This window comes from Panthera onca, chromosome B3 (assembly GCF_046562875.1).
Source record: "Panthera onca isolate mPanOnc1 chromosome B3, mPanOnc1 haplotype 2, whole genome shotgun sequence".
Lineage (NCBI taxonomy): Eukaryota > Metazoa > Chordata > Mammalia > Carnivora > Felidae > Panthera > Panthera onca.
This window is the reverse complement of record NC_138344.1, coordinates 54,715,517-54,742,427: the sequence shown is the minus strand read 5'-3', so window position 1 is coordinate 54,742,427 and position 26,911 is coordinate 54,715,517. Positions and strand designations below refer to the sequence as shown.

Sequence of the window (26,911 nt, the reverse complement as noted above, 5' to 3'; positions counted from 1 at the left end):
TCCCATGTTGTGTCAAAGCATTAATACATTCACAAGAGAAGTCTTAACAGTGCTGCTTACAGGAAGAACAGCTGAATAATTGATCCCAACAGCCATTTAACTAGAGACCTATGGTTTAAAAAGCAAGTTTCTCTAAATCACTGGAAGACCTTCATTCTTCTGGACATTTTATCCTTCCCTTTTGTCTTCATTTAGCTACTTCCTCCACTCCTTTCTTTGTGTATGTGGGAGTTATTAGGGCTGTTGTACAAGTACTTCCAATTTTTTGCCTTCCTGGTACACACTAGGGTCACTCTTCTCCTGCTCCTTTGAAGTTGGTGCAGCTCCTGACTTGGCCAATAATATTCAAGTAGACTAACACTTTGAGAGCGGTTTTTCACATATCCTTTCTCCTGCCATTGGAGACTTCAGTCCGGGTCCCTAAGGGAGAATAACACAGAGTAGAGCCCCCCAGCCAATTTGCTGTGGACACATGGTATAAGCAAGAAATAAACCTTTTTTGTCAAAGCTGCTGGAAAGCTGGGATTGCTTGTTAATGGAATGAGCTAGTCTATCACAACTATGATAGTAACCACAAAAGAGAAGAAGGAATATCCCAGAGTTTAGGTACATGGGCTTTGAGAGTTAAGCAGGTCTGAGTTTGAATCTCAGCTTTGCATGTACCAGCTGTGAAGCTTGGGGCAAATCACTTTACATCTCATCTCACCCTTATCTATAAAATAGGGAAAATAGCTTATCAATTCCACAGGGTTATTACAAGTTTCCAATATGGTAATGCACGTGTGGTGCTGAGCACAGTGACTGGCACATGGAAAGGGCTCAGGAAATGACTGTGACCATACTGGAATGACAGTGTTGTCTTTCCTGATCCTCTTCAGTTCCACCTGCTTCCTAGTTTGGGGAGCTGATGAGTAAATCTCAACTACTGTGAAGGGACTCAATCAAGACTACTCTTTATAGGAGTGTGATAAACACCACGATGCAAGGTTCTATGGGAATGTGTAGGAGGAGCTCCAACCCAGCCTCAGGGAATTGGGGAAGATTTTTCAGAAGAAGGGATGCTGGTATGAGTCATGAAGGGCAACTAAGGAGAGGTTGGAGGAGAGATTTCCAGGCAATGAGCATAGCATAGCATGGTAAGGGCAAGAATATGGAGTGCTACAAAAATACCAAAGACTTCAATATGACTAAAATCCAGAGACGTAGTTAGTTGTCTGCCCACACAATTCAGTGGGCTCTTGGTAGGCAGAAACTGGGTCTGATTTACTTGCATTTTTAGAATCTGGCACCATACCTGGCACATAGTAGGATCTCAATAAATGTTTACAGAATGTCTGATGATTATAAACAAATTTTAGGCTACTCAAGCTTAAGCGTGATGCCAATTTCTCCTCATTCTTCCATAAGTTTCCAAACAACACTTCTACCCAGCCCACTTCTCAGACCCAAATAAATACAAGCTAAAAATATAGCCCAGGTCATGAATCATAAATGAGATGGAAAAGCAGTGACTCACAGAAGTTAATCTGCTTCCCAGGAGAGTGTTCCTGGATGTCCTTTGCTCTGAAAGGTGAGGCAAAATGCCAGCACCATCGCTGCATGGATAAAGCTAATGTAATTCCCAGACCTGCCATTGGGCACCCATCTGGTATTCTAAGGCTCCCATTCAGAGGGGCCAAGGGGCAGCAGCCCTGTGCATCCCACACAAGACAGCAGAGGGATGGGCCCAACACAGAGGCTAACACGTGTGTGCTCAAGAAAATGGTATAGGGCCCTATCTACTGTCTCAGTGGTCCAACATGTGCACCATCTTGTTGGCTATGGCCTTAATTTGGTTACAGCTGTAGCCAAGGCAACACCTGTGCAGAATGACTTAGCAGATGACCAACCAATTATGTTTGTATCTTTGTTTAATTAAGTTGGGAACTTTAATTATGACAGTGTGTGTAGGGTCCCTTCTGCCAACCCGTAATCACTTAAAACGTTACATCTTTGGGGATTTAAGACCTTATTTGTCAGTTATGAGCTCCTTAAAAATATTAAATAAATTATACCCTACACCCTCAAATCACAAAAATCCGACAGCCTTCAGTATTTCGGGGCCTAGAGGTTTTGATTAAATCAAACTTTATTGGAGGAATACTACACACTCACAAACAAGAGAATCTGCAAGTACCACTAGAGTGGAACAAACTTAACAGCTCCATCAAACTCTCTCTTCCATCCCCTTTCCCCCACCCAGCAGTGTCTGTACCCACCCCCCCATTTTAGAGATTCAAAGACCCTTAAACTTTTGCTCCTGCCCCTACCTATCAAATTAAATCTCACTCTCAGAAAAAAAAAAAAATCTGAAATCTTAGACAGCAGTATATATATATATATATATATATATATAACTAAATTACTATTAAAAACCATAGATATGACGTAATTAGGTATTACTGGAAAAGGCCAACGTTTTTGTCATCAGTTGTCATCCTTAGTCAAATATGATGTCCCCAGCAGGAGCATTTGTATATGGTGGTTTTAGTCTTTCTGGCTCTCTAGGATTATAACCATGCCTGGTGTGTGGTCATGTTTGGAGGCCATGGTGGCCAAAGAACCTCATTCATACTATCCTTTTCCTCTAAGTCACAGCACTCAAGTCCTCCATGAATGGCTGGTTGTTCTGCTATGCTGAAACCACAACTCCCATTAGTCAGTCTCCCACATGATGATAAACTGCTGAATGACGTCGTACTAGTTTTCAGCTTTTATGATGTCTCTGAAAAAGAAGCAGCCGCCAACAATATGCCTTTGCAGAATTGCAGCCCAAATGTTAATCATCTCTCATTACACTTCTTTTTACTTGAAACACAAGGGTTTTCTGTAGCTCAAGCCAGTGAATTCTGACTCCTGATAATATGACTAAAAGGACATAAGAGTTTAAGGAAATTTAGAGATTATCCATTCAAACCCCTCTACTTTTCAATGGATAAAAAATTAAGTGGCTTATCTGCTGTCACTCAGCATTTAAAGGGCAGGCAGAGTAGAGTCCACTAAAGACACACAAAAAAAGTTGGAAACATATAAGGAGAACCAGATGAGTATGATATGGTAGAAGTCAAGGACACACAGAGTTTCTTGGAGAAAGAGACTGTTAAGCGAATTCAGGGCAGTGAAGATGACCAATAGGTTAAGAGGCTGGAAAATGTCTACTGGAATTTGCAAACAGTTGGCTTTAATTGTTGGCTTCTGTTGGTCAATATCAGTAGAGTAGAGGAGTAGAGGGCAGAGAGCAGGGGATTGAGAGGGTGATATAGAGGGGAGGAGTAAACCAGAAAGCATAATGCTTTGTTTTTATTTTTGCTTCGAGAACTTTATATTTTAGCAACAGAGGAAAGATAAGCTACGGAGAGGAAGTTATTTAAAAAATGGGACAGACTTGCGCATGCTCATATGATAGAAAGGGTGACAATAACAGGAGAGCGGAAAAGGATGCAAGATCGCAGCCCCCGGGGAAACAGAAGTGGAGACTATCCGTGAAATGTGTAAGTCCTGATTCAAATAAGTTATTATAATAATGAGTCAGATTCTCCCAAGTGCCGGAATCAAACAGCTTTCAAAAGTTGGAAGAAACATTTGCCCTTTTCATATGTCTGGATACTATTTGGGGATTCTTAAATATTCTTATAACCCCTCAGGACTGAGCCTATGTTTGTATAAATGGAAACACTGTTAGGATGGATGGCACAAGCCTATGACTTTAGTTAACTGTAGGCTTGCTTCAGAATTAAATCTAAGGGGCATCATGATGAGGACTAAAAAGGGATGACCTAATAAAAGTCAATCTTTTTACAAAAACAAAGCCCTAGACTCACAAAACCTTTGCACTGGAAAAAAATATTTGCCCCATCCCCTTATTTTCAAAGCATTTAAAAGACTTGAATAAGGTCATGCAACATCACAAAACTCTAAACAGGTATAAAAATTTGCAAATCTGTTAGCTCTATCACACACATCAAGTTCCCAACAAATTCTAACATAGATTTTTGAACTAAACTCAAATAATGCCTTTAGAAAAGTCACACCTTCAGAAAGAAACTCAAATAGAAATTCAGATTCAATTCAATGCTGATTTTATAGCTTGTACTCTTTTTTTAAAAAAAATCTCAGCATCTTTAGCTGAAGAGAAAGAAAAAAGTTCAAGGAAGATCTCTATTTTCCTTTAAAGCCCATTAGCACGAGGTGGATTATTAGTACTATTGGTTATTACATTAAGTAATGACTTTCTATGGGGTGCCTGGCTAGCTCAGTCGGTAGAGTGCGACTCTTGATCTTGGGGTTATGAGTTTGAGCCTCATGTCAGGTGTAGAGAATATGTAAAAATAAAATCTCAAAAAAAAAGTAATGACTTTCTACAAGGATATATAGTTCAATTTAACAATCCAAAGGATAGGAATGTGAAGATTCGAGGGGCAGGGAAAGTCAAGTGGTTAGAGCCAATAATGAGGAGTCTAGTTCAGGTTTGAAATTCTCATGGAAATCAAGAAGTTTCTTTTCTTCCCTAGCCACTAACTACATTTCAAACTTCCAACTATTGCCCTAAATACCCCTGACCAATGGCATTCACGAGTACACAAATGGGAACCAAGAAGAGTAGGTGATACCATGCAGATGGCTCTAGGCCAGCCATTCCCATAGTACCTGAAGAGGGTCTCTGTTCATAGCATCATTTCCTTTAACATTCTTCTGAAATCCCACATCCTCCAGAAGGTCCTCTGATGCTCCCACTGAAGAGCTGGATGCACAATTCAACCATTACCAACAACCCTCCTTTTTAACAGTCTGAACCTACAAACTTTGAAACGGTCCAGGGAGGGGCTGATGTAAAACTCTGCACAGCTTTGAGTAGAACAATGTGTGGTGATCTGCCTTTGTCTCAACCATCTAAAACATGAGCTCCTAGGAGGCATGTCCTCAATGCAGGCAGAGACTCTGGGTTGCCTACCTATATCCTTTCCCCCTTTTCTCTTTCCTCCTTTCTTCCTTGCTAATAGAACCCCCAATGTGCCCAGCTTCAAAACCACCGTTACCCAGCTTCCTGTGAAGGCAGGAAACCAGGGAGATATAAAAGGATGTCATCAGGTAGGACTTCAAGGAAAACTACTTATAACACAGCTAGGAGGTGCCCCATTTTTGTCTTTGCTCTTCCTTCTTCCTACTGCCTGGAAAATGCTCCCATGCCACAACCTTGAGTGAGCCTGAGGATGGAAGGCATGTGCTAAGGAGGCCAAACAGAAAGATGGAAAGAGTCTGAGTTATTGATGACTGTGGGACCACTATGTGGCCTCGACCTACCTATCTATGGACTTTTTAACATGAGTGAAAAAGAAAGCCTCTGTCTTGTTTAAACCCCAGTTATTTGAGCCTTTGTGATAACCTAATCCTAAGAGATACAGAGGCCTTTTTAACCCGTGCTGTGCAGATGGCATTTGAGGAGTCAGGGTTCCTCTGCAGTTCACTTCCGACCAAGTGATAGCTCTGTGAACAGGTTTTAGACTAGAATCAGTTCAGTAGTTCTTCAGCAGATTTTCCTATGTACCAGGAAAGCAACACTTTAATCCCTATTATAAGAACGTAGTTTATAAATAACACCTTAAATGGAAGTGTCCCACTTGACAATGTCAAATGTCCTAAACATGGCTGAGAATACAGAAGCAAGTGACCAAAGAGATTTTTTAAAATTAGGTCAGGGGAGCCTGGGTGTCTCAGTCATTTAAGTGTCTGAATCTTGATCTCAGCTCAGGTCTTGATCTCATGCTTTGTGAGATTGAGCCCTGTGTCTGGCTCAGCATTGACAGCGTAGAGCCTGCTTGTGATTCTCTCTCTCTCCCTCTGTCTCTCTCTCTTTGTCTCTGCCCCTCCCTCACTTCTGTGTGCGCAGTGCACACACATGCACACTCTGTCTTTCTCAAAATAAATAAATAAGCATTTTAAAAAAATTAAGTCAAAGACTAAAGCTTATGCTTGTCTTTTTCTCTTAGGAGAGCATTTCAGTCCTTCATTCAGAGCCCATTTGCTCTTGATTCAGATACAGTGTTAACAGGTCATCCTCTCAGGAGGCCAGAAACTCAAACTGAAATGTTGGGAGTCTCCTAAAGACAGGCTCCCTGTCAAGAGCAAACAGTGCCAGCTGGCTGGACACAAGGAATCTGAAAAATTGTGGATATATGGACATATAAATTCAAGAAGCTCAGCCATTTGGAGACACAGTGTGCAGGGGCAACCAGCTCATCACAGTTATTAGCTCCTGTGGGTATGTCCTGGATCCCAGAACAGCCCCGTGACTGTTACACTTGATCTTGGCCAAAAGGCCAAGAAGTCATAGTCCCATGACTGTTAGAATGGACCATTTCCATCAGAAGAAAAAAGAGGTTATATTCCAATCTGTTCCCATTCATAGGCATAGACCCAAAAAAGTTGAAAACTCATGTCCACACAAAAACTTATGCATGAATGCTCATGGCAGCATTATTCATAATAACCAAAAAGTGAAAACAACCCAAATGTCTATCAATTGATGAATGGATCAACAAAAATGTGGTGTATTCATACAATGGGAAATTATTCAGCCATAAAAAGGGATGCAATGCTGACGCATGCTACAACATGGAAGAATATTGAAAATACTTTGCTAAGTAAAGGACGCCAGACACAAAGGACCACCTATTATGTGATTCCATTTATAGGAAATATCAAAAGTAGGCAAATCCATTGGGACAGAAAATAGATGCATGGTTGCCAGGGGCTGGAGTGCAGGAATAGGGAGCTTACAGGTACCTGGCTTCTTTTTGGAGTGATAAACATATTATAAAACCTGATAGTTGTTATTGTCTCACAATTCTGTGACTATATTAAAAACCACTGAATTGTACACCTAAAGTGTTAATTTTATGGTATGCAAATTATATCCCAATAAAACCATAATAAAAAAAATAAAACATAGATCTAGAGGAAAAAATCTGGCATTTCCTCTCAAAAAAAATTTTTTTTTCATTGAGTTATCAACCATCTCTGAAGAGAAAGGAGCATATAATCTTCATTATGCAGAGGTTTCCACATAAAGTATTTTAAGTTTTAGAAGACTGACTTCTAAAGGGAGAAGCTTCAGTTATCTGAAAAAGTCAATGATTTCCTGGTGATGTCAACTAAATGAGTTGACTGTATCAGGACTCCTATTGGTGGGTGTTGACAGTGTCTGTGCGCACCTCATTCAGAAGAAACAGCCCCCCTCTTAACTCACTTGAACAGTTGGGCGATGACTCACAGACTTTCTGTCCTTTCCCTCCCACAGGGTTGTTCAGTGTGTGTAGGAAGCATTAACTCACTAGCAGGTGAGCCACCTCAGAACCTTTCAGGAAGTCAGCAGGGTATAAATCATAAAAAAAATATGACCCATGAGTGTGCACATTATGCTTCCTGGAGTCCTCTGGGATCAATCCTCATGCCCTACCAGGACCCAAGGGCCTCCCACAGCCACACCCACGTCCTACATCATCATCCTTCCAGTACCTTATCCCTCCACTCCCTCCCCTCCCCTGCCCCCTCTTCCTCCTTCTTTTCTCAGGTAATAGCCTCCTTAGGAAATCAGATTCTTATATTTTACAAAGGGAGACTTGGAAGTTTGCCACACATCCCTGGCCAGAATCCCTTTCCTTTGCTCCATGTTGGAGTTTGCCACATGGCTCGCTCCCCCACTCCTCAGTCATCTTTCTTGCTCTCTGTGCACACTATGCACATTCTGTCCACAAATCATTCCTACCACTGGACTAGGCACGGTGACACAGTGCTTGCAATCTCAGCCTTCATTTCCACAGAATTTTGCAACTTGTTACGGCTCATCATAAAAGATGAAGAATGTAAGATCTGCTGTTGAATAAAGGTTTCTTTGTTTTTGAGTGAACAGCTTATAGCTACTCCAGATGGGTTAACATATTTTTTTAAAAACTCGTCTCTGTATTTAAAGGGATTAAGAAGAGATACTTGAAATAACTTAGACGTGTCCTGAGAGTCCAGCATTATGTAGACAGCCATGTGTTGGCTCCCATGAGCTGTCTATCCATGATGCATATGTTGGGGAGTCGGGGGGGGGGGGGCAGGGGGAGGTGCAGTCAGAGGTACTCTGAAAAGTTTTAGACATTTATTCCAAACTTTCAAGACTTCCAAGAAATTTTCTTTTCAAATCAAAAATTCTTTCCAAGTATGTCTTCATTTAGCCAGAATAAGTATCTTTAACATCATTTCAGAAACCAAAAGAAAACCAGCACCAAAATAGATGAGCCTCTGGTCAGGGTACTCCCTCCATCCCCTGAAGGCTCCTTCCCTGGCTAAAGTACCAGGCTTAGTGCTCTCCAGCAAAGTCACTCAGTTCCAGTTCCATGGGCAGGAGAAAGCGGACCCTGCCTACCAGGGGATATTCCTCCACAGTTGGCACCTTCTTTCATCTGTTCAAGGGACATCACATACAACTAGTTCAACTTCTAGAAGCTGAGTTGAAGTTGAATGGTGAACAAGACATAAAGACCCTAAAAAAATAACGTTTCTAGCCTTAAATAAGCTCATTGGCTCACTATAATGTCAGTAAAAGATGCACACCATGGATGTCTGGGTGGCTCAGTTGGTTAAGTGGCCGACTTCGGCTCAGGTCATGATCTCATCGTTCATGGGTTTGATCCCACATCTGGCTCTGTGCTGACAGCTCAGAGCCTGGAGCCTGCTTCAGATTCTATGTATCCCTTTCTCTCTGCCCCTCCCCTGCTCTCACTCTGTCTGTCTGTCTCTCTCTCTCTCTCTCTCTCTCAAATAAATAAACATTAAAATAAATTAAAAGATACACACCAGAATTTATTTAATTCCAATGTTATCATCTAAGAAAAATACATCAGACAAAACCATAGGCTTTGCTTTCTAAAACAGTATGCATGCTTACCTTTACAGATACACACCTATATATTGGGGTGAGTTGTGGCAGGGTAGCTAATCTTCCTTAAAACCCTCCTACTTTGCTGGGGAAATGGTCTGTCTTGATGGATGCTAGCATCTCCAGCTACATAAGAAGTGGAAGAGCGTACTCCTAGATTAAGGACCAGGACCCCTTGTACTGGGAGCCCCCACCTCCAGCTTTGTACCAGTGAGGAGAGCAGCTGAGGAACAGAAGACAGCAAGTTGAAATAGCATAGCAAATATGAAGTTCTCCTCCCAGGGTCAGGAAGTCAGAGAATTGTCTCTCAACAGAAGAGTGGCCAGAAGTGTGGCCGTTTCTCTGGGACACTATGCTGTTCCCACGGGATCAGCACGTAGTGATGTGTGAAGGTGCCCCCATCTACCAGTCAGAGGGGAAAAAGCACATTGCACAACAGTGCGCATACTATAATCTTCACCTGCATCAACAAGTATGTTTATATGTATATATAAATATGCAATGCTTGGGGCACCTGGGTGGCTCAGTAGGTTAAGCATCCGACTCTAGATTTTGGCTCAGGTCATGATCTCAGGGTTTGTGGATTCGAGCCCTGCAGCAGGCTCTGTGCTGGTGGTGTGGAGCCTGCTTAGGATTCTCTCTCCCCCTCTCTCTTCCCCTTTCCATCTTTCTCCCTCTCTCAGTCTCTCTCTCTAAGTAAATAAATAAACTTCAAAAAATAATAATACTAAATTAATTTTAAATATGCAATGCTTAAGAAGAATTCTTAAAGAATACAAAAACATACTGTCAATACTGGTAATTACCCTAGAAAAGGGACATTCACTTTCTGCCTTCTGCATTATTTGAATTTTTACCAAAATAAGTATGTATTACCTTTGACACTTCAGAAAATACAATAAAGAAAAATTAGATTAAACAAAAAGTTCAGAAAAGTTAGTCCTCATTACTCTTCCTCCTTATTGCATTAAAATTTATTTATTTATTTATTTATTTATTTATTTATTTATTTGAGAGAGAGAGAGAGAGAGAAAGTGGGGGAGAGGGACAGAGAGAGAGAGAGAGAGAGAGAATATCTTAAGCAGGCTCCATGCTCAGCACAGAGCCTGATGCGAGGCTTGATCCCACAACCCTGGAATCATGACCTGAGCCAAAATCAAGAGTTGAATGCTAACCAACTGAGCCATGCAGGCACCCCTAATTACCATTTTATTATAAACAATACAGATCAGGACCAGCCAAGTGAAGAGACACATAGGGGAGGGTTTTGGGAGTATATCCACCAGAGAGATTCTGTGGCTTCTTCTAGTGAAATTAGGGCATGTTACCCTCTTGGCACATCGATGTGTTTACCAACCAGGAAGCTCTACTGAGCCTCAGTGTTTAAAGTTTTTATTGGGGCTTCACTCTGTGAGCACAACTGATTGAATCATTGGCTATGTAATTGGACTCACTCTCCAGCCCCCCTCCTACAACCTCCTTTCTCTGAAGAATGGACTGATATCACGTGGCTCAAAGCCCCAACCCTGTGACCACATGATTGATCTTTCTGGCATGAGCAGCCCCCATCCTGAAGCTCTAGGGGCCCACCATATGTCCCTTCATTAGCATAAACTCTGGTGTACTTGAAGAGGGGTTCATGACTAATGAAGATACTTCTATCATTTGAGAAATTACAGAAGTCTTAGAATAGACATGCCAGGAACCTGGGACAAAGATCAAGCAAATTCATGCTTATACAATAAGTGTTTATTCAGATTTTTTGCCTGTTTTTTACACTGGGTTGTTTATTTTCTTATTGTTGAGTGTTAACTGTTCTCTAAGCATGTGGTTTCTCTTCTATCCCCCAAGGCACTACCCTTATTGTAATTAAAAACAATACAAATCAGAGAACAATCTCATTCATGGGATCACGGGATCATGTGGCCTTTGCATCCCCAGAAATGCTGGGTAAATAAGAGTTGAGACATATCCATTCTGGTGAGTAGAGCACCTTTTTGCCAGCGCATATTTCCAATAGTGAGTGTTACTGCACCTGAGAAAGATATGTACTTTTTAAATGAAAACAAAAGCTACAGAGAACAAATGACATCTGCCCTTGTAACAAACTTTATTCTATTTGTTTATGTTTCCAAAATGCTATGGAGATACAAAGGGCACCCTATAAAATGCAGACTGTTATTAAAAACAAAGAACAGGGGTCTTCACTGAGTTGTAAGCTGGCAATAATGTTGACACCAGTGTGAGTAACTCAAACCTCACATGTTCTTTATTTTCTTTATAAAGAGAAAGGTTTAGGCCATAGATGAGTTTCTTAATTTAAACTTCCATCCCCAAAGATAGTCTTCTAGTTGCTGATTCCATTTCATCTCCTGAAAACAGGATCTTGGATAGGATTCTGCAGGGGCAGTCAGGATACCTGCTGAATTCCTAGCTGTGTTTTTTTATTTTCTAGTTTGCCTTGGGACACTCTCTATATATCATTTTCCCTGATATATACACACTCTCCCATTTGGAGAGTTAAGTACAACAGTATTCGTTAAATGCTGTCTGCTCTTCAAGGGCAAGATGGTGTTGTCAAGTTTAGTAGGAAAAAAAAAGTAGAATGTAAAACATGCTCGTTGTGATGACAAAAATTGGAAATGTATCCCGAGACGTATCAACAAACCAAGATGCTGAATTGTTAGCACACAATACTACAATAAAACTCTGCTAACTGGCTGCCACTCAACCAACTTGCCACAGCCCACAGATATGCTACATCTTCTTGCAGCTACAATTTGGACTGTAGACTCCCTGAGACCCCAGGTGTGTTTGAGCCTCACCTGTATACAGCAGTTGTAATTTGCTATTGACATCACATCATTTAAATAGATAATAAATAAATTGAAAATATATGGGTTTATATTTTTTTAAAAACATAGTTATTTCTGGGGTGCCTGGATGGCTCAGTCGGTTAAGAGTCCAACTCTTGGTTTCAACTCAAGTCACGATCTCACTGTTCGTGGGTTTGAGCCCCATGTCGGGCTCTGCACTGGCAGCACAGAGCTTGCTTGGGATTCTCTCTCTCTCTCTCTCTCTCTCTCTCTCTCTCTCTGCCTCTCCCCCACTCATGCTGTCTCTGTTTCTCTCAAAATAAATAAACTTTTAGAAAACATAGTTATTTCTATGAAAATTAAGTCACAAGTTTTGAGAAGATTTTATGAAGGCAAGTTGCTTTAAAAAAAATAAAACTAAACTACATGTGGATAAAACAACTCTAAAAGATTTTAAAAATGAAATGTTCTGCACTCAGTCTGCTTTGAAGATCTCTCTAACAGTTTATATCACTTCAAAGACACTGAAAGGAATGTAAATGAGGAACTATGGGTAGAATTTATACAAGAACAATGAAAGGGGTATTTAATTATTGTATCTATAAAACTGGGAGAAAAGGCCTTGACTCTATACCACATGTACATTTACATGCATTTCATTGAAACATCAAAAGTACAGGTGAAACATTTCCATCAGAGAAGAGGCTTTCTACTATATAATATTAGGAAACACTCCATTCTTTCCACCCTTGGAAATTGCCTGAAATATCTGTCTTAATGGCATGGTTATCAGATCAGGATGGCTAATTGCTTGGCTTGACCCACAAAGTGCACACCACGCCTGAACTCTCCCCAACCCTGCCTGACTGCTGGACACCTCCCTCTTGTCTAGATGACTTTCTGTGACGTCAGACTCAATGTGTGGGAAATTGAACTTCCTGCCTTCCCTCTCAACACTGCTTCTCCTCCTGTGGTCCTCTGTGTCTTTTAAAGAGGTTATCTCCCCTCACACCAGCCAGGTCTTCAACCTCAAAACTTCAAGCAGGTTGGGATGCATTTTGGCCTCCTTCTTTGCCTTCATCATCAAAATTGTCTTCCATAATATCGCCACCAATGTTTCTTTACTTCACTCCCTCTATCAAGACCCTCATATAGACACTTCTCTCTTGACTGTTGCTGTAATAGCCTTTGAAAGGGCTTCCCCCGCTTCCAGTCACTCCCTTCTCTAGCAAAAATAAATCCCATGCCTCTGCTCAAACTCTTCAGCCTGATATTTAAGTGTTATAAGCTGGCTCAAATCTTAGTATTATCCACCCAGCTTTCCCAAGCAGCCTCTACTCTAACCAAACTAAAATCACTGCTGATCTCTATTTTCTTATCTATGTCCCCTCCATCTGGAATACCCCTTATTTTTATATATTCCCTGTGGTTAAACTTCTATCCAATCTGTAGGGACCATCTGAAATGCCATCTCTCCTGGAAGATGACCTCCCTGACCACCCAGCTAGAAGCTGTCTCCACCTCCTCGAGTTCATTACGCTGATGCATCAAACTATTTTCTACACGTATATATCATTTTCCACCTTGTATCATTCATCTTCTAGTTTCAACTGAAAGCTGTAAGAGCAGCGTTTCACAAAGCATGTTTCATGAAATTGTAGTTCCATAAGAAGCTGGTCAATAAGTTTTAAAATGCTACCTACTCTAGTCCTCACCTTAGAAATTGCAATGGGGATGGGGGGAGATGGATGTGTATGAGAAATTTTATAAAGGTGGGATTGACAGGGCTTGATAACTGAAGGCTGTGTGGAGTGTGACAGTGAGTGATGTAGAAATGCCTCGGACTTCTGGCTTGGACGACTGGGAGATGCCATTCACTGAGAGGGCAAGAGGAGAGAGTGCAGTTGCGGGGTATCCAGTGGTGTCTTTGGTCTGCGATAGTTGAATTGAATATCTTAGTGGAGAAGGGAGTAAGAAAATAAAAGGCCAAACCTGTGGTTCTTTCAGTTCTCATATTCCTTCACAGATTCTGTGAATACTTCACAGATTTGGACACTGTGTTGTCCAACATATTTTTCCTCAAAACTCTCCCCACCTCTCCCTAGATGACCTTGTCCTCTCTCCATCCTGCTCCTCACTCTGCTAGTTCTGTCACCAATGTCTTCTCTTCTTCCCTCTCCACACAATATGTAAATGCTGTATCCCAAAGCCCTCTCTTATCTGCACTCTCCCTTGGGTAGGCTTGTCCATTCCTTAAGCCTTTATGACAACAGCAACAAAAATGATTTCTCCTCACTCCTAACTATTCTATTTTTGGTTGGAGATTTCCACCTGGATGCTTTGAGGCCATCTTGAATGCATCACATGCAGAATGGAACTCACCCTTTACCCCCAAACCCTTGCTGCCTCTCCTCTTCTTCCTGTAATGGGTCTCACATCTGCCCTCATTCCCCTGCCACTGCCTCTGCTCCCACCCTGCTTCTTCCTGGGCCTCCCTTTCCCCAGTCTCCCTCTTCTTGGATCCTCTCTGAGCACTGCAGCCCATATGATCTCTCTAAAACATAGCACTGAATTTGTCAAAGTTCTGAGTTTATCCTTAGGCTACTAAAAAAAAAAAATTCAATGGTTTTCTGTTGGAAACCCAACTTTTCATATACTATACAAGATTGTTATAGCTTCAGTCTATCTTATTTTCCCACTGATATCCTACATATATCTCACACACTGTCCAACCAAGTCAAATCACTCACCATTCCCCAAACATGTCCTCTGTTTTCCCACCTCCATGCCTTCACTCTTGTCATTCTCTTTGCCTAGAATGCTCTTCCTGCATCTCTGCCCATGGAAACTCTACCTATTTCTCAAGATTCAGTTAAGATGCCTACTTCATTCTGCAATCTTCTCTAATCATCATCCCTTTTCCTCCATGACATCCCACATGCTTTACTTGGATCACTTTGGTGTCATGTATTATGCATTGCCTTGCGTTACAGTAATGTGTGTGGACATCTTTGCTCCCTTTTCATACTGTAACCTCCTCATGCAAGAATTATGCCTTACTCATCATGGTCATGAAAAGAACACTGACCTGGGAGTCAGGAGACTTGAATTTTAGTCCATGCTCTATTCTCATGAGTCTGGTGACCTTGGATAGCTTAACTCACTGTGAAATAGAACTTTGTAGTCAATGTATCAGTCTGAGTCCTGAGTCCAGAGTTAAAGGCGCCATGCTGAGAGGAGAAGAGAGGAGGGGTAGTGCCCTCCAAGGACCTGAAGCTGTCACTGGGTTAAGAAAAATTGTCTGAATTATATATTTCACCATTTCCTAATGAATGATTCATATAAATTATTATCTGATGACATTGAGGAAAAAAATCCAATTTCTGGGGTTGTCCTTATAGCACACAGTCTTTTTCCTCAAGTTGCTTGCTTTCTGGAACTTCTTCACCTCTAACTAAAGGAAATTTCCAACTCTGAGACAGGCTCTGTTCTTACAATTTACTGGTAAGTTACTTGTTAAAACTGCTCATGCACTTCCCTGTGGAAATGAAGGTACCAATACTAGGAGGATACCATGGTTAGATACCATACTAGCCTGTAAATGCCATTTAGCCTAGAGGGCACTTGAGTCAGGGTTGAGTCTGCTGCAACATATCTGATCCATGGCTGACCTGCCCCTCTCATTCCCACCCCTTGAGATCCTGATGTGGAAGCCATAGGTGTATTGGATGAGTGGCAGTGAAGAAGTTACCTATAACTTTTAGAGAATTTGTGCAATTCAAAAAGGAGAAAGAAGAAAACTTGAGAAAATTAGAAGTATCTTAGGTTAGATTTGTCAAAAGCTAAACGACTGAGCAATTGTTTATTCTTCCATTCCCTATTACCTCCCAATGCACATCCCAGGGTCATGTTCTTCACCACCTCAGAGCTGCTCAGCCTCAGTACCACCAATCAATTGAGCCTGAGAATTTTTTTATGGTGGGGACTGTCTGGTGCCCTGAAGGATGTGTAGCTGCATGCCTGGCCTCTATTCACTAAAGCCTAGCAGCACCCACCTCCTCACCAGTAGTGACAACTAAAAATGTCACCAGGCATTGCCAAGTGTCCCCTGAGGGGCAAAATTATCCACAGCTGAAAACCACTGCACCAAATGGACTCAACAGAGGTTTTCAAACTTTCTGTGCTACAGATTCACATAGGGAGTGTGTTAAAAATGTAGGTTTCTGGGCCCCAGCCTGAGATTCTGATCCAGTAACTTCAGGATGGGCATGGGAATCTGCATTTTTAACAAGTATTTTCTTTTAACTGATATCAGTGGCCCTTGGGAAATCTGGGGAAATACTAACAATAAGTAAACAGACATCTTTCCAAAATGCAGGTTTTCACTCTGCTGCCCTGAGGGAGGAGGGAAGCCGACCAGCAGGCAACTGTAGAGAGGAGAGACAGACAGGCCTGCCCTGGTGAGCACCACAGGAAAGAGTTAAGGAAGGAAGGTCCTCCAGGGAGGCACTGCCAGCCAGGAGAAAGGATGCCAAGGGACACGGTAAAATGCCAAAGTCACATTTACTCTATTTCAGTTCATTTTTGCCCAAAAGTGTTCTTGGCCCTTTGAAAGTTCTTTCTCCACCACTCCACATGGGACCTATGTGGAGGTCTCTGTACTAAGCTTTTTATATATGTTTTTTCATTTAATCCTCTCCCCCACCATAGGAGAAAGCTTATCAGCTTTTAATGTTATGTCTCTGGAAAAATTCATTGTCCCAAAGAACTGATATACAAACTAACTTTTGACCCACAACGTCTTCATAAAATAGGGATGGCCTGTACCAGGCCTGGGTATCTGCTATCTTTAAACTCTGCAACTTGGTTAGGACGGGCAAAGGCTCTGTTCATTGGGAAGGCAAGGCATCTCTCGTGGGCTCACCCAGCCCCAGGACTTTGTCCCATTACATAGAGAAGTCCTGGTGTGTTGTCCAAGAAGAAGACATTCTCAGCCTTTCACCCAGATATTCCAAATTGGAAAATGAAAGACAAAGGGTTTACAAGCATTTTTCCATTTGGATGCCACAGGTAGGTATGCAAGTCCAGTCACCCTCGGGGGCAGACATGTGACATAGGTGAGTGAAATCGGGTAAGACTGTGGCTCCTTGGCCCCCTCTGGCCATCTGCTGACAGTGGGATGGCTGGCCCAGGGCTACCAGCTCTTCTGAGAAGCCAGATATCCAGAGTTTAATATAGAATTTTTAAAATTTTGGCAACTAGTCACAAAAAAAAACACACTTTTTTCTAATTTGACTAAACAAAACATGTCATTAAACTTGTTGGTTTATGAGCTCTGCGTTCTAGATTCTTTCCTGGGTAGGACACTGCCTGTACTATGCATTTTTCTCCTCCCCTCTCTCTCTCCCCTCCCTTCCCTCTGTGCCTCAATCCCATCAGCCTCCCACATGTAATATTAATTTCCAACTCCTCCCAAGAACCTTCAGCTTCATTTCCCATCAGAACCCTTGGCTGCCAGTATCTGACCGTGACAAATGGAAGCAGTTCTTTAAACTTCACTCCAGTTTGCCCACCTCAACAGGTGGGCTGTGCTTTCCTTTAGTGACCTTCTGCTGTGCCCTCCCTCCATCAGCACTCCCTTTGGTTGCTGGTTGTTTCTGGATTTCCCATTCACTTGCTTAAAGCCATCTGTCATCCCTGTCCTTTGGGGTGGGTATTCATACCAGTGGGTCTCAGAGCATATGGACCCTCAAGCTGCATTCTGGAGAGGCTTCAAGGAATTGGAAGGCTTACCAAGGGGAATGGCTGGAGGGGCGGCCAGGGAGGCTGGATTCTCAGCAAGGGGCTCTCAGAATGGGTAAGGATTCTGGTGTGTACATGGAGATCTAGACACAGGAGTGCCTCCTGTCTTTAGGAGACTCTCAATATCCTAAACAATGAACCAAAGGTCAGAGGCATTTCTTCATTTAGGGGTGCAAAATAAGCCCCTCAATTCATTATGTGATCCTGGTGACAGGTTGGGGGAAGAATTATGACCGAAAGTGAAATTATTTCCAGCAAAGCAAGAAAGGGCTTGGTGTCAGATTTCATGAGATTTTTAAAATATATCATTTTCAATGACATTTCTTGTACACACCTGAGTTTATGGTTACAAATTTATACTTATTTGTCATCATGGCTATGATATCAATAAATTTCATATGATTTCAACTAATGTTCTCAGTCAAAAATCAAGTTCCCAGAGGCTTCCTGACTTTTCCAAATACCTGCTTGCTAAACTCTCCTGTTTCAGATATAATCTTTTCATGTAATGGTCACTTGTGGGCAACACTAAGGCCTGCATCTTTTGGTGACCACGATCTTGATGCTTCAACACAAATCTGACCAGACCCCTCTTATTCTGCTTCTGCCACCCCCCCACACACACCCCAAAATCTGAATCTTTTAGGAGAGAGGAAGAGATCCCAGGTACCTCATATGCCTGCTACTAGGGAAGGGAGTCTGGAATGGCCTAGCCTCATGAGCTGTGTGCATCATTTAGATCACCATTCTGATGGAACAGTCATATTGGGAAACAGACTTGGTTCAATAAATCTGTGTGGTAACATGGCATTGGCTTTAGAGTAATATGAAAATGCAAGTGAAGGGAGAAGCCATATTAGGGAAGTGACCTCCAAAAGTTGTGGAAGATGAATTAATGGAAGCCAGTCCATGCACATTGGACAAGTCCTAGTTCAACACCAACATGTTGTCACCCACAGGGACCTCCTTAAACAAAAAAGGTGAAAAATTGACAAAGCCAAGGCATTTTGGGCTCCTTGTCACTCTTCCTTGCTTTTTCCTTCTCATTGATTTTTAAAGACAATTTTCTTATTAGAAAAAAAAAAGGTTTTCATTCTAGTTGTTTTTTAAAAAAGCACACACACAGCATTTTAATCAATAGAGACATTTGGTATAGCACATTTAGTTCATGGAGTGGGGACAGGTGAAGCAAGATGGAGGTAAAAAAAAAAAAAAAGTGCTGTACACAGAACAGGGAGTTCTTGTCTGGGCTCCACAACTAGCCATGTGGCTTGGGGCAAGTTACTTCTTTGGCAAGTTATTTCTTATTTCTGAGTCTCCATTTCCTCAACTGCAAAATGAAGGCTTTGAACTTTGGGATCTCTAAGCCTCTTTCTTCCAGTTAATGCTCCAGTGGTCAGGGTGGGCAAGGACTGGACAGATCAAAGGATATGTGAGGGTTTAAAAGGAATAAACAGGAACAACAGGTCAAATCTACCAGGATTTTTCTAAATTCTAACAGAATCTACTTTTACATTCACTCCAAGAAAGAAACAGGAAGGAAAATATAACACCCTCAATGAAAAATTGTCAGTTTTAGATGGAAGTATTTCCTCCTGCCTGTATTGCCTCCCTTTCAATCACCAATAACTTAGACAAGACAGAAATGAGCAGAGGCAGAAAGCCATCTCTGTTAACCTGTGGGGGCCAGACCCACACCAATCAGGTCTGCCTTTATTTTGCATAAACCATGGGACTATCTCTTCAGGGGTTTCTCAGAGTTATAAATCTCCCTCTTTCAAGGTTAGGATTACTAGACTCTCTATGTGTCTGGTAGGGCCCTTTTCTCTTAGCACTTTTGTCTAGAGAATATCGAGAAGGGTTAACTCTTGCTGTTCCTATAGTCCTCAGGTTGGACATGAAGCCCTGGCCTGGCCTGACCGACTATACCATGTGAGCAATGATCCTAGTCACCACCATTCACTCTGGCCTGCCACCTGACCTGGCCTGCCCACTCTTCCCTGGAACCCTACACTTGGATGCTTTTCCATGACATGACTCCTTCACACTGCTCTCTAGAACAGAGCACCTGTGCCCAGGACACCCTTTTCTGCTATATTGGTGAAGCCAGCTTAGTGTTAGTAAGAGGGCACTAAGAACATTTCTTCTCTCTATTAACACAAAGGTGTTAAAATTTATTTCCTTTAGGAAACTGTCCTGAATCCATTTTCTAAGCAAAAAAGATCCTAATAGAAGGAGATTTCATACCAATTGGGAAAGGAGACCTGCAGTCTCAGGATCTTAGGCAGCATTTTGTTCAAAACTCTTATTTTAAATATGAGACAATGAGGCCCATAGAGGTGAAATGACTCACCTAAGGTCACACAGCTGGTTAGCACCACAGCCATTAATGCAGATCTTGTAACTCCTATACCTGTGCCCTTCTGTGTGAAAGATATTGGGGCATTATGGTACCATGGACTACATGTAGTCTAGACAATAGACAATACCAGTCTATTGGCTCAGTAATAAGCCATAACATTGGACAAAGGAGGATGGATGATAAGAATAGGCTGTGAGATTTACAAAGGAAGTAAAGAAAATTCCTCAACAATGAATTCATATTTGCATGCACAGCTGATGAGCCCAATACCCAAGAACACTTATAGGGGCAAATCCATTGCAATACATGTACTTGGGGACTGTTATGGTTTGAGTTACATCTCCCTCAAAAATAAGTTGAAGTCTTAACCCCCAGAATCTATGAATGTGACCTTATTTGGAACTTAATATAATCAAGTTAAGATGAGGTCATACTGGATTAGCATGGGCTCGAATCCAATGACTGGTATCTTTATAAGAAGAGGGAAATTTGGATGTGGTCACAGAGGCAAGGAAGCCATGTGAAGACAAGGCAGAGATTGGAGTGATGCTTCTCAAAGCCAAGAAATGCCAAGGATGGCGGGCCACCACCAGAAGCTGTAAAAATAAAGGAAGGATCCTCTACTAGACCCTTCAAAGAGAGCATGACCCTGCCAATACCTTTATTTCAGACTTCTAGCCTCCAGAATTGCCAGAGAATAAATTTCTGCTGTGTAAGCCACCTAGTTTGTGATACTGTCACAGCAGCCATAGGGAAGTTGTTGGGGTAGGATGGGTTGAAGTGAGGAGACTGAAATCACGCAAATAAATGCAACCAGGCAAGGTCTACAGGTCGGCCCTATAGTAAAGCTGTCCTGCCCAGTGTGGTCCTTTTTCTATGACACTCCTTTCCACAAACTTCCAGGTCTGCCTGTCTTGCTCCAAGGTGCAGTGAGAGTGTGGGAAGAGGAAGAGCCCTGGAGTGAGACAAACCATGGTTTGAACCCTGTCTTATGTTCACTTAGGTTGGAAAGTGTGGGGTAGAGAATGTACTTCTGAGGGCTCAGTGTTGTCATTTGGAGATGGAGCCTCTCTTGGAAAGCTATGGTCAGAACTGTTGGACTGGCCTGTGGCGGCTCCGGCGTGGTTGGTGTCTTTGCCTCTGTTTTATTTAGGCTTTCAACAAAATTATAAGTAATTTGGGGGTTGGGAATGGGCAAGGGAAGTAAGGTTTTAAATACCTCCCCTATGAAGAAGGGAGCCCTGGAGTCATCAAATAGTGCCTGGGTGACCTACAGACCAATCCTCTCATTTTAGAGATGAGACATGTTGTATATTTTCCATCCTCACAGACTGTGCTGGGCAACTGGGGGACCTCCAAGTGAGTATTTGGTGATGGATAAAGTGACTTGGGAATATCTCATAAAGAAATGAGCCTTAATCATATGGTGGGAACAGAAGTCACTGTTTGGTACCATTTAACAAACTTGCACTCACCTCACTGCTTTGCTCAGACTGGGGTCTGGTTGTCCCATTTCTGGTGTGATATATCTCAAAGAATAGTTTGCTGGCCTACTTTCCTTGAGAGATCTTCAGGGGGTTCAAGGTCTAAACTTAAGTGAAAGTTACTCAAACATAGGTGCTCAGAATTCATAAAATGTTTTCAGCTGCATAACTGATTCTATATCATAAGACCAAAAAGAGTCAATTTCTAAGGAAAGATATTTAACTCAAAGTCAAACCTAACTTAGAGTAGAAGGCAAATACAGTTCCTATTGTAAAGATAAAAGATGCCAGAAAACAAAACAAAGAGTAGCTGTAACTCTGCCATTTTCCCTCAAAAGGAATGCAATACCTTCCATTTCTACACAAGCAACTGTCTTCTTCCTTTCCCTGTTTTATCGCTCTCCCTAGCACTTATTACACATGACATATTAAATTTACTTATTTATTCAATCGGGCCCATCTCCATTCACTAGAATGTGAGTTCCATGGGAGCTCTGACCTGGTCTCTTTTATTCACTCATATATCCCCAGGGCCCTCAACAGTTCCTATCACATAGTTGGTTCATACTTGTTGAATAAACATACTTGTTGAATAAACAAGTGAATGAATAAAAAAAAAAGTTTGGGTAGAGAGACGAGCAGTCACATGATATGGATGAGGAAGTTGAATACGTCGCTACCTTTTGCCTACAAAAGTTGCCCCTAAGTCCACTAGCCATCAAGAATCTCTCTCTCACTTCCCTGTTCTGATTCCATCATCACTAAGCAACTTTTGATTTAAATCTTCCTATGTGCATCTTCCTACAGATGGGAGTATAAGGATCACAATTCAGGTGCACTTGATATGATAATTTTTAACTGTAAATTAATATGTTGGCATTTCATTTTTTTTAAATTGGTTCACATCTAAAAGAATGCTGAGGAACAGGATCTCACCCAGGATGGAAACCTATGTTGAAAAGAGCAAAGAATGGCACACAGGGGACTTGAGTTTAACTCTCCTTTTGATTCACCTGTGTGGCCTTAAAAAAATCACTTCTCTGGACTTTAGTTTCCCCATAGAGGCATTGAACATGATAACTTCTGAGTCCCTACCATCTTTCAAAGTTGGGATTCTATAAAAATTAATAAAGTAGGCTCTTCCATGTATTTTGACTTCCTATGAGAAGTGATAACTGGTGTCTCATGTCACTGTCTATTGGCAACATAGTGTGGGTCATTTGGGTCAGGGGGGTCAGTGTCTTCCCTCGGGTCAGTTATCATCACCATGAAAAGACAGATGATATCCTCATTAAAAATCTAAAATGCAGTGGAAACACTCCCTAGGGAAGGTGGCGATCACACAGCAACTCTTTTCACATTAAAAATTGTACAGGTGTGTAGGTGTGGGCAGTGGAAGGCAGTATAAGAGGGAAGGAAAGGCAAGGAAGAGGGTAGAGGAGGTCTAGGTAATGGGAAGGTAATGGGAAGGCAGGTAGAGAGAACACAGGTTTGGAGTTTCTCGTTTTCCCACTAGAACCTGGCAGACACTTAGGTTGACAAATGAGAAGGTGCACATGAACTTTTAGTAGACACATGAAGTCCATTATGAGCCGTGTCACTAAGGGGGAGGGCAAGAACTGAGTGTCCCATAAATTTATCTTCCTTGGAGGTTTTATTTATCCATTTGCCAATGCTGTCTCAAGCCTGCTCTCTCTGTAACCCTTTCAGCATTCACTATCTGGCCTTCCTTGAAACCTTAATTGTTCATTTATGATAGTTATTGGGCTATCTCTCAAATGTACACCTTCAGATCAGGCTTCCCACCTGAGTGTCGGTCTTATATGACTGCTTACCTACAAATTAATACCACTTAGATGTCATTACTTTAAACATAATAGGTCAAAAGCGAAGTTAGCATGACCCCCCCTTCCCAGCTCACTCTGTTTCTATCAATGACATCACTAATCCCATTCTGAGGCTTAAATTTGGAGTTATTTTTCACTCCTCAGAACCTTTCCTCAATAATCACCTGTAACCTTCATAAACAACAATAACAAACTCACCAATCTACCCACTCTTCAATAAATGTTCACTATTCTACTATTTGTATTATGAGGTGAAATGATCTGATCAATCACCCAAGACTGTGGAGGCTTCCCACAGAGGTTCTGGCCTCATCTCCTTGTTCACACTTCCACCTTAATCCATGTCCCCATCCCTTCACGCCTGAACTCTCAGAGTATCTTTCGGACTGACCTCCCAATCTCCATTTTTTCCCTGCTTCCATCAATCTCAAATAAATTCAGATCAATCCTTTTGGAAACACTTGCATCAAGTCACAGTTTGCCTACAAACCGAACGACGGTTCTTGTTTACCCATCGCAGTATTTACAAACTCCTCCTCTGACATTTAAGAGCTTCAGTCAACTGCGCGCTCTTCCCCAAGCTACCCACGATCTATATTTGTCTTTATCCAACTCACATTTGTTTGAGCACCACCTATGTGTCAGCCACTCTGTGTCACCCACCAGCCTCCAGTATTCCCCACCTCCATGAAGTCCAGGTTATATGAGCCTCTGCTGCAGCCACAACAGTGACACCTGCACCTGCCTTTTAGACTGCTCACATTCTCGCCCCGCCAGGAATCTCCTCCCTTCTGCCGATCCAGACCTGATATCTCTTCCAAGACACACCTTCTCCTGAAGGTCTCCCTTGTGAGTGAATCCCAGGCCACAACAACCTTTCCCTTTCTCTGTATTCCTTCAGCATCCGTACACTAGGTATCTATTGTGAGCATTATTCTCTCATTATTTCACATGCATTTGTTGGTCTCCTGGATTGAAATGTGGACTCCTGAAGAGCAGGGGCCAAATCTTCTACTCTTCTTTTACCCACATCTGGAATGAGCCAGGGCAAATATGAGACCAGGGAGGACCGTGGTTTTGCACACAGCTCATGGACAAGGCCCACTTGCCGCAGTGTAGGCAATAAAGACAAAAAGGGGCGGCACCAAAGACCTAAGACTGGCTTCTAGCACAAGCATAGAGATCCAGCCATGTTTTGAGAGGTGCCTGTTAAATGCTGAATTACATTTATAAAAATAATTCAAGTCCCTTACGCATCATGCATTCCTCTAGCACAAAAATCTCTATTGAAATACAATGGCCGATAGAACCTAGCAGGTCTCAGTCACTAAACAGACTTGAAATTCTTGACTCTTCTTGGACAGATGCTACGTCCAGTAGGGACAAGAAGGTGCCGTCTCCCTGTCTCTATCAGAAATTATCCCTACCCCCGGAAACTACCTACAAATTAGCACGAGTTCATATCCTTGAACCAAAAGTTATCTGACTTCAATACAAGTCAGATATTCCTAGGGAAACCTGTAAGCCCAGGTCCCTTCCTCTCCTCGGTCCAGTTACACAATGTCTTGTCCAAACCTAGACCCCAGCCAGGGTGTGCAGCCCCTTGCATAACTCAGGGAAGATGCCCCTTTCCCCAGGAGTTCCTAGAAGGGGGATAGAGAGGGAGATAGACTTACCCTCACATAGTAGTTCATGCCCATCCCCAACAGGTGCTGCAGAAAGTGCCTGTCCTGCCTGCTCCCTGGGGTTGGCTCCCCAGGGCCAGGAAGGGGGCAGGCATCGGGAGTTAAGGCAGCGGCCCTGTGCCCCAGCAGGTCTGGTTGCGGCAGAGGTGCAGAGCCAGCCCTATTTGGACTGGTTTCAGGGGAAGCTGGGCTGCTGGGTGCCGGGTCTTGGCTTTCCTGGAGCTTCAGCCGGGGCACCTCTTTGGTACCCAAGCAAAAGTTTTTCAGACTCAGCAAGGTGGCTGGGTTGGCCAGCTTCACGCTGGCCATGCGAGGGATCAAGGTGCACAGTGGGGTGGGGCTCTCCTGGGACGCCAAGGTGGCATCTTCAGCCGGCAGGTGAGGTGCCAGGGTGGGGTAGGGAGGAGGCGCTGAGCCCTTGCTCCCCACTGAGCCTCCGGGGCTGCTTTCGTCCAAGGACGTGATGGACTCATTCCGAAAACGGCTGTACTTGGCCCTGTGCAGCATCCCGGGGTGCCCGAAGAGTCCTACATACAGCACAAGTCCTGCCAGGCTGTCCTGACCGCGTTTTCGCATAGCCTTGGCAGTGCTGAAACAGGATACTGTTGCATAAATCGCCTCTTCGTCTGCTAGATAAACGGCACGGAAAGCAAATGCCTCAACGCCCCGTGCCACTGGCGGCAGCCACCTCTCCAACTCTGCTCTCGCCCTCGCCCACCTCGGCTCCCAGGCCCTTCTGGGTGACAGCCCGGGGGAGGGAGGGGGGCCGGTGGGGGGTAGATAACGCCTCCCCAGTTGATTTCAGTCCCTCCCTGGCCCCCGCGGCAGCACTCGGTGTTCTCGCCTTGGATTCCTTGCTGGGAAAGCCTGGACCGGGCTCGCGGCGGCAGGGATCGCTCACGGCCAACTCTCAGGCACCGAACCGGGCCGAACACGGGCCAGCCCGTCCCGCCGCATCGCCAGCGAGCCGTGCAGGAGCCTTGCAGAAATATTCAGCGCCCCCCACCCCCAGCCTTCCCTTCTGCACACAGGAACTTTCAAACCTGCTCCCTCCGGCTCCCACAGGGCGGGGCAATGACTGGCCTATTAACCCTTTATTTGTTCCAGTGATTGTTCATTTAAAAAAGAAAACGTGTATGTGAGCCAAAGGCCCTTCAGCCTGAGTTCGTTGATTCTGACGGCTGCCCTCTCTTGGAAGATCTTGTCTTGCATCCCGTCCGGGCCACAAGCCAGAAGTACTAGCGACGGGCACTGCTCCGCATTATTTCTTGGACTTGCAATCCCTCCGTGTTCCTCAGATCCCCTCCCAGCCTGCCCACCCTAGCTCAGAGCCTCCCTCCCTCCTGGACTGTTCTCAGGAGCTTCTTTTAGGAGCCCGTCGGCAGCAGAAGGCTGAGATGTGCAGGATGATGCAGAGTGTTGAAATTTTTATGAATGAACTTTGCTGAATGAATTTCGCTCTGTGTGTGCAAGCTAATAAATCTGTGAATGAAGCTGAGAATAGCTGTAATTGACTGATGGTCTCAGGGGTGCTTGGTTTTTATCCAATCAGGCAGCAGCTTGATGACTCATGCACCATAAATATACTAAACTAGTAGCCAGGAGAAATAAAGCTGTAAGGAGAGATTTTATTTTGTGACATCTGATGAAAGGGTTAAAAGGAAAGGCAATCGCTACTAGGAATCCTCAGAAAGCTGGGTAGCCGCAGGTTAAAAGGGACTAATTTCTTTTTTGTTGAGATGGCGGGGAAAGCCAAGCAGAAGAGCTAAAATTTAGATCCATTGTTCCACGGATATTAGGACATATGGTACACAACTCCGGTGGGAAGCCGTGATGCATTTTTCTTAGAAACACAGTTCTTTTTTTATTGATTGCTGGTTCCATCTCCCGTCTGGTGCAACTTCCTGTACCTATCAAATGCATTCTGAAGACATGATGACAACTGCAAAGGCT

The 26,911-nt window shown here is 43.1% G+C and overlaps 1 protein-coding gene across 1 annotated transcript in view; it reads right to left on the bottom strand.

The window, feature by feature from the left end:
• The window catches only part of SHC4 (SHC adaptor protein 4), a 129,530-nt gene extending 103,231 nt beyond the window's left edge, over positions 1 to 26,299 (bottom strand). Inside the window, exon 1 of the mRNA XM_060618596.3 lies at positions 24,950 to 26,299. Coding sequence (XP_060474579.1) covers positions 24,950 to 25,534 — 585 coding nt within the window. The 5' untranslated portion in view covers positions 25,535 to 26,299. The remainder of the gene's footprint in view (positions 1 to 24,949) is intronic.
• Positions 26,300 to 26,911: the final 612 nt, after the last annotated feature.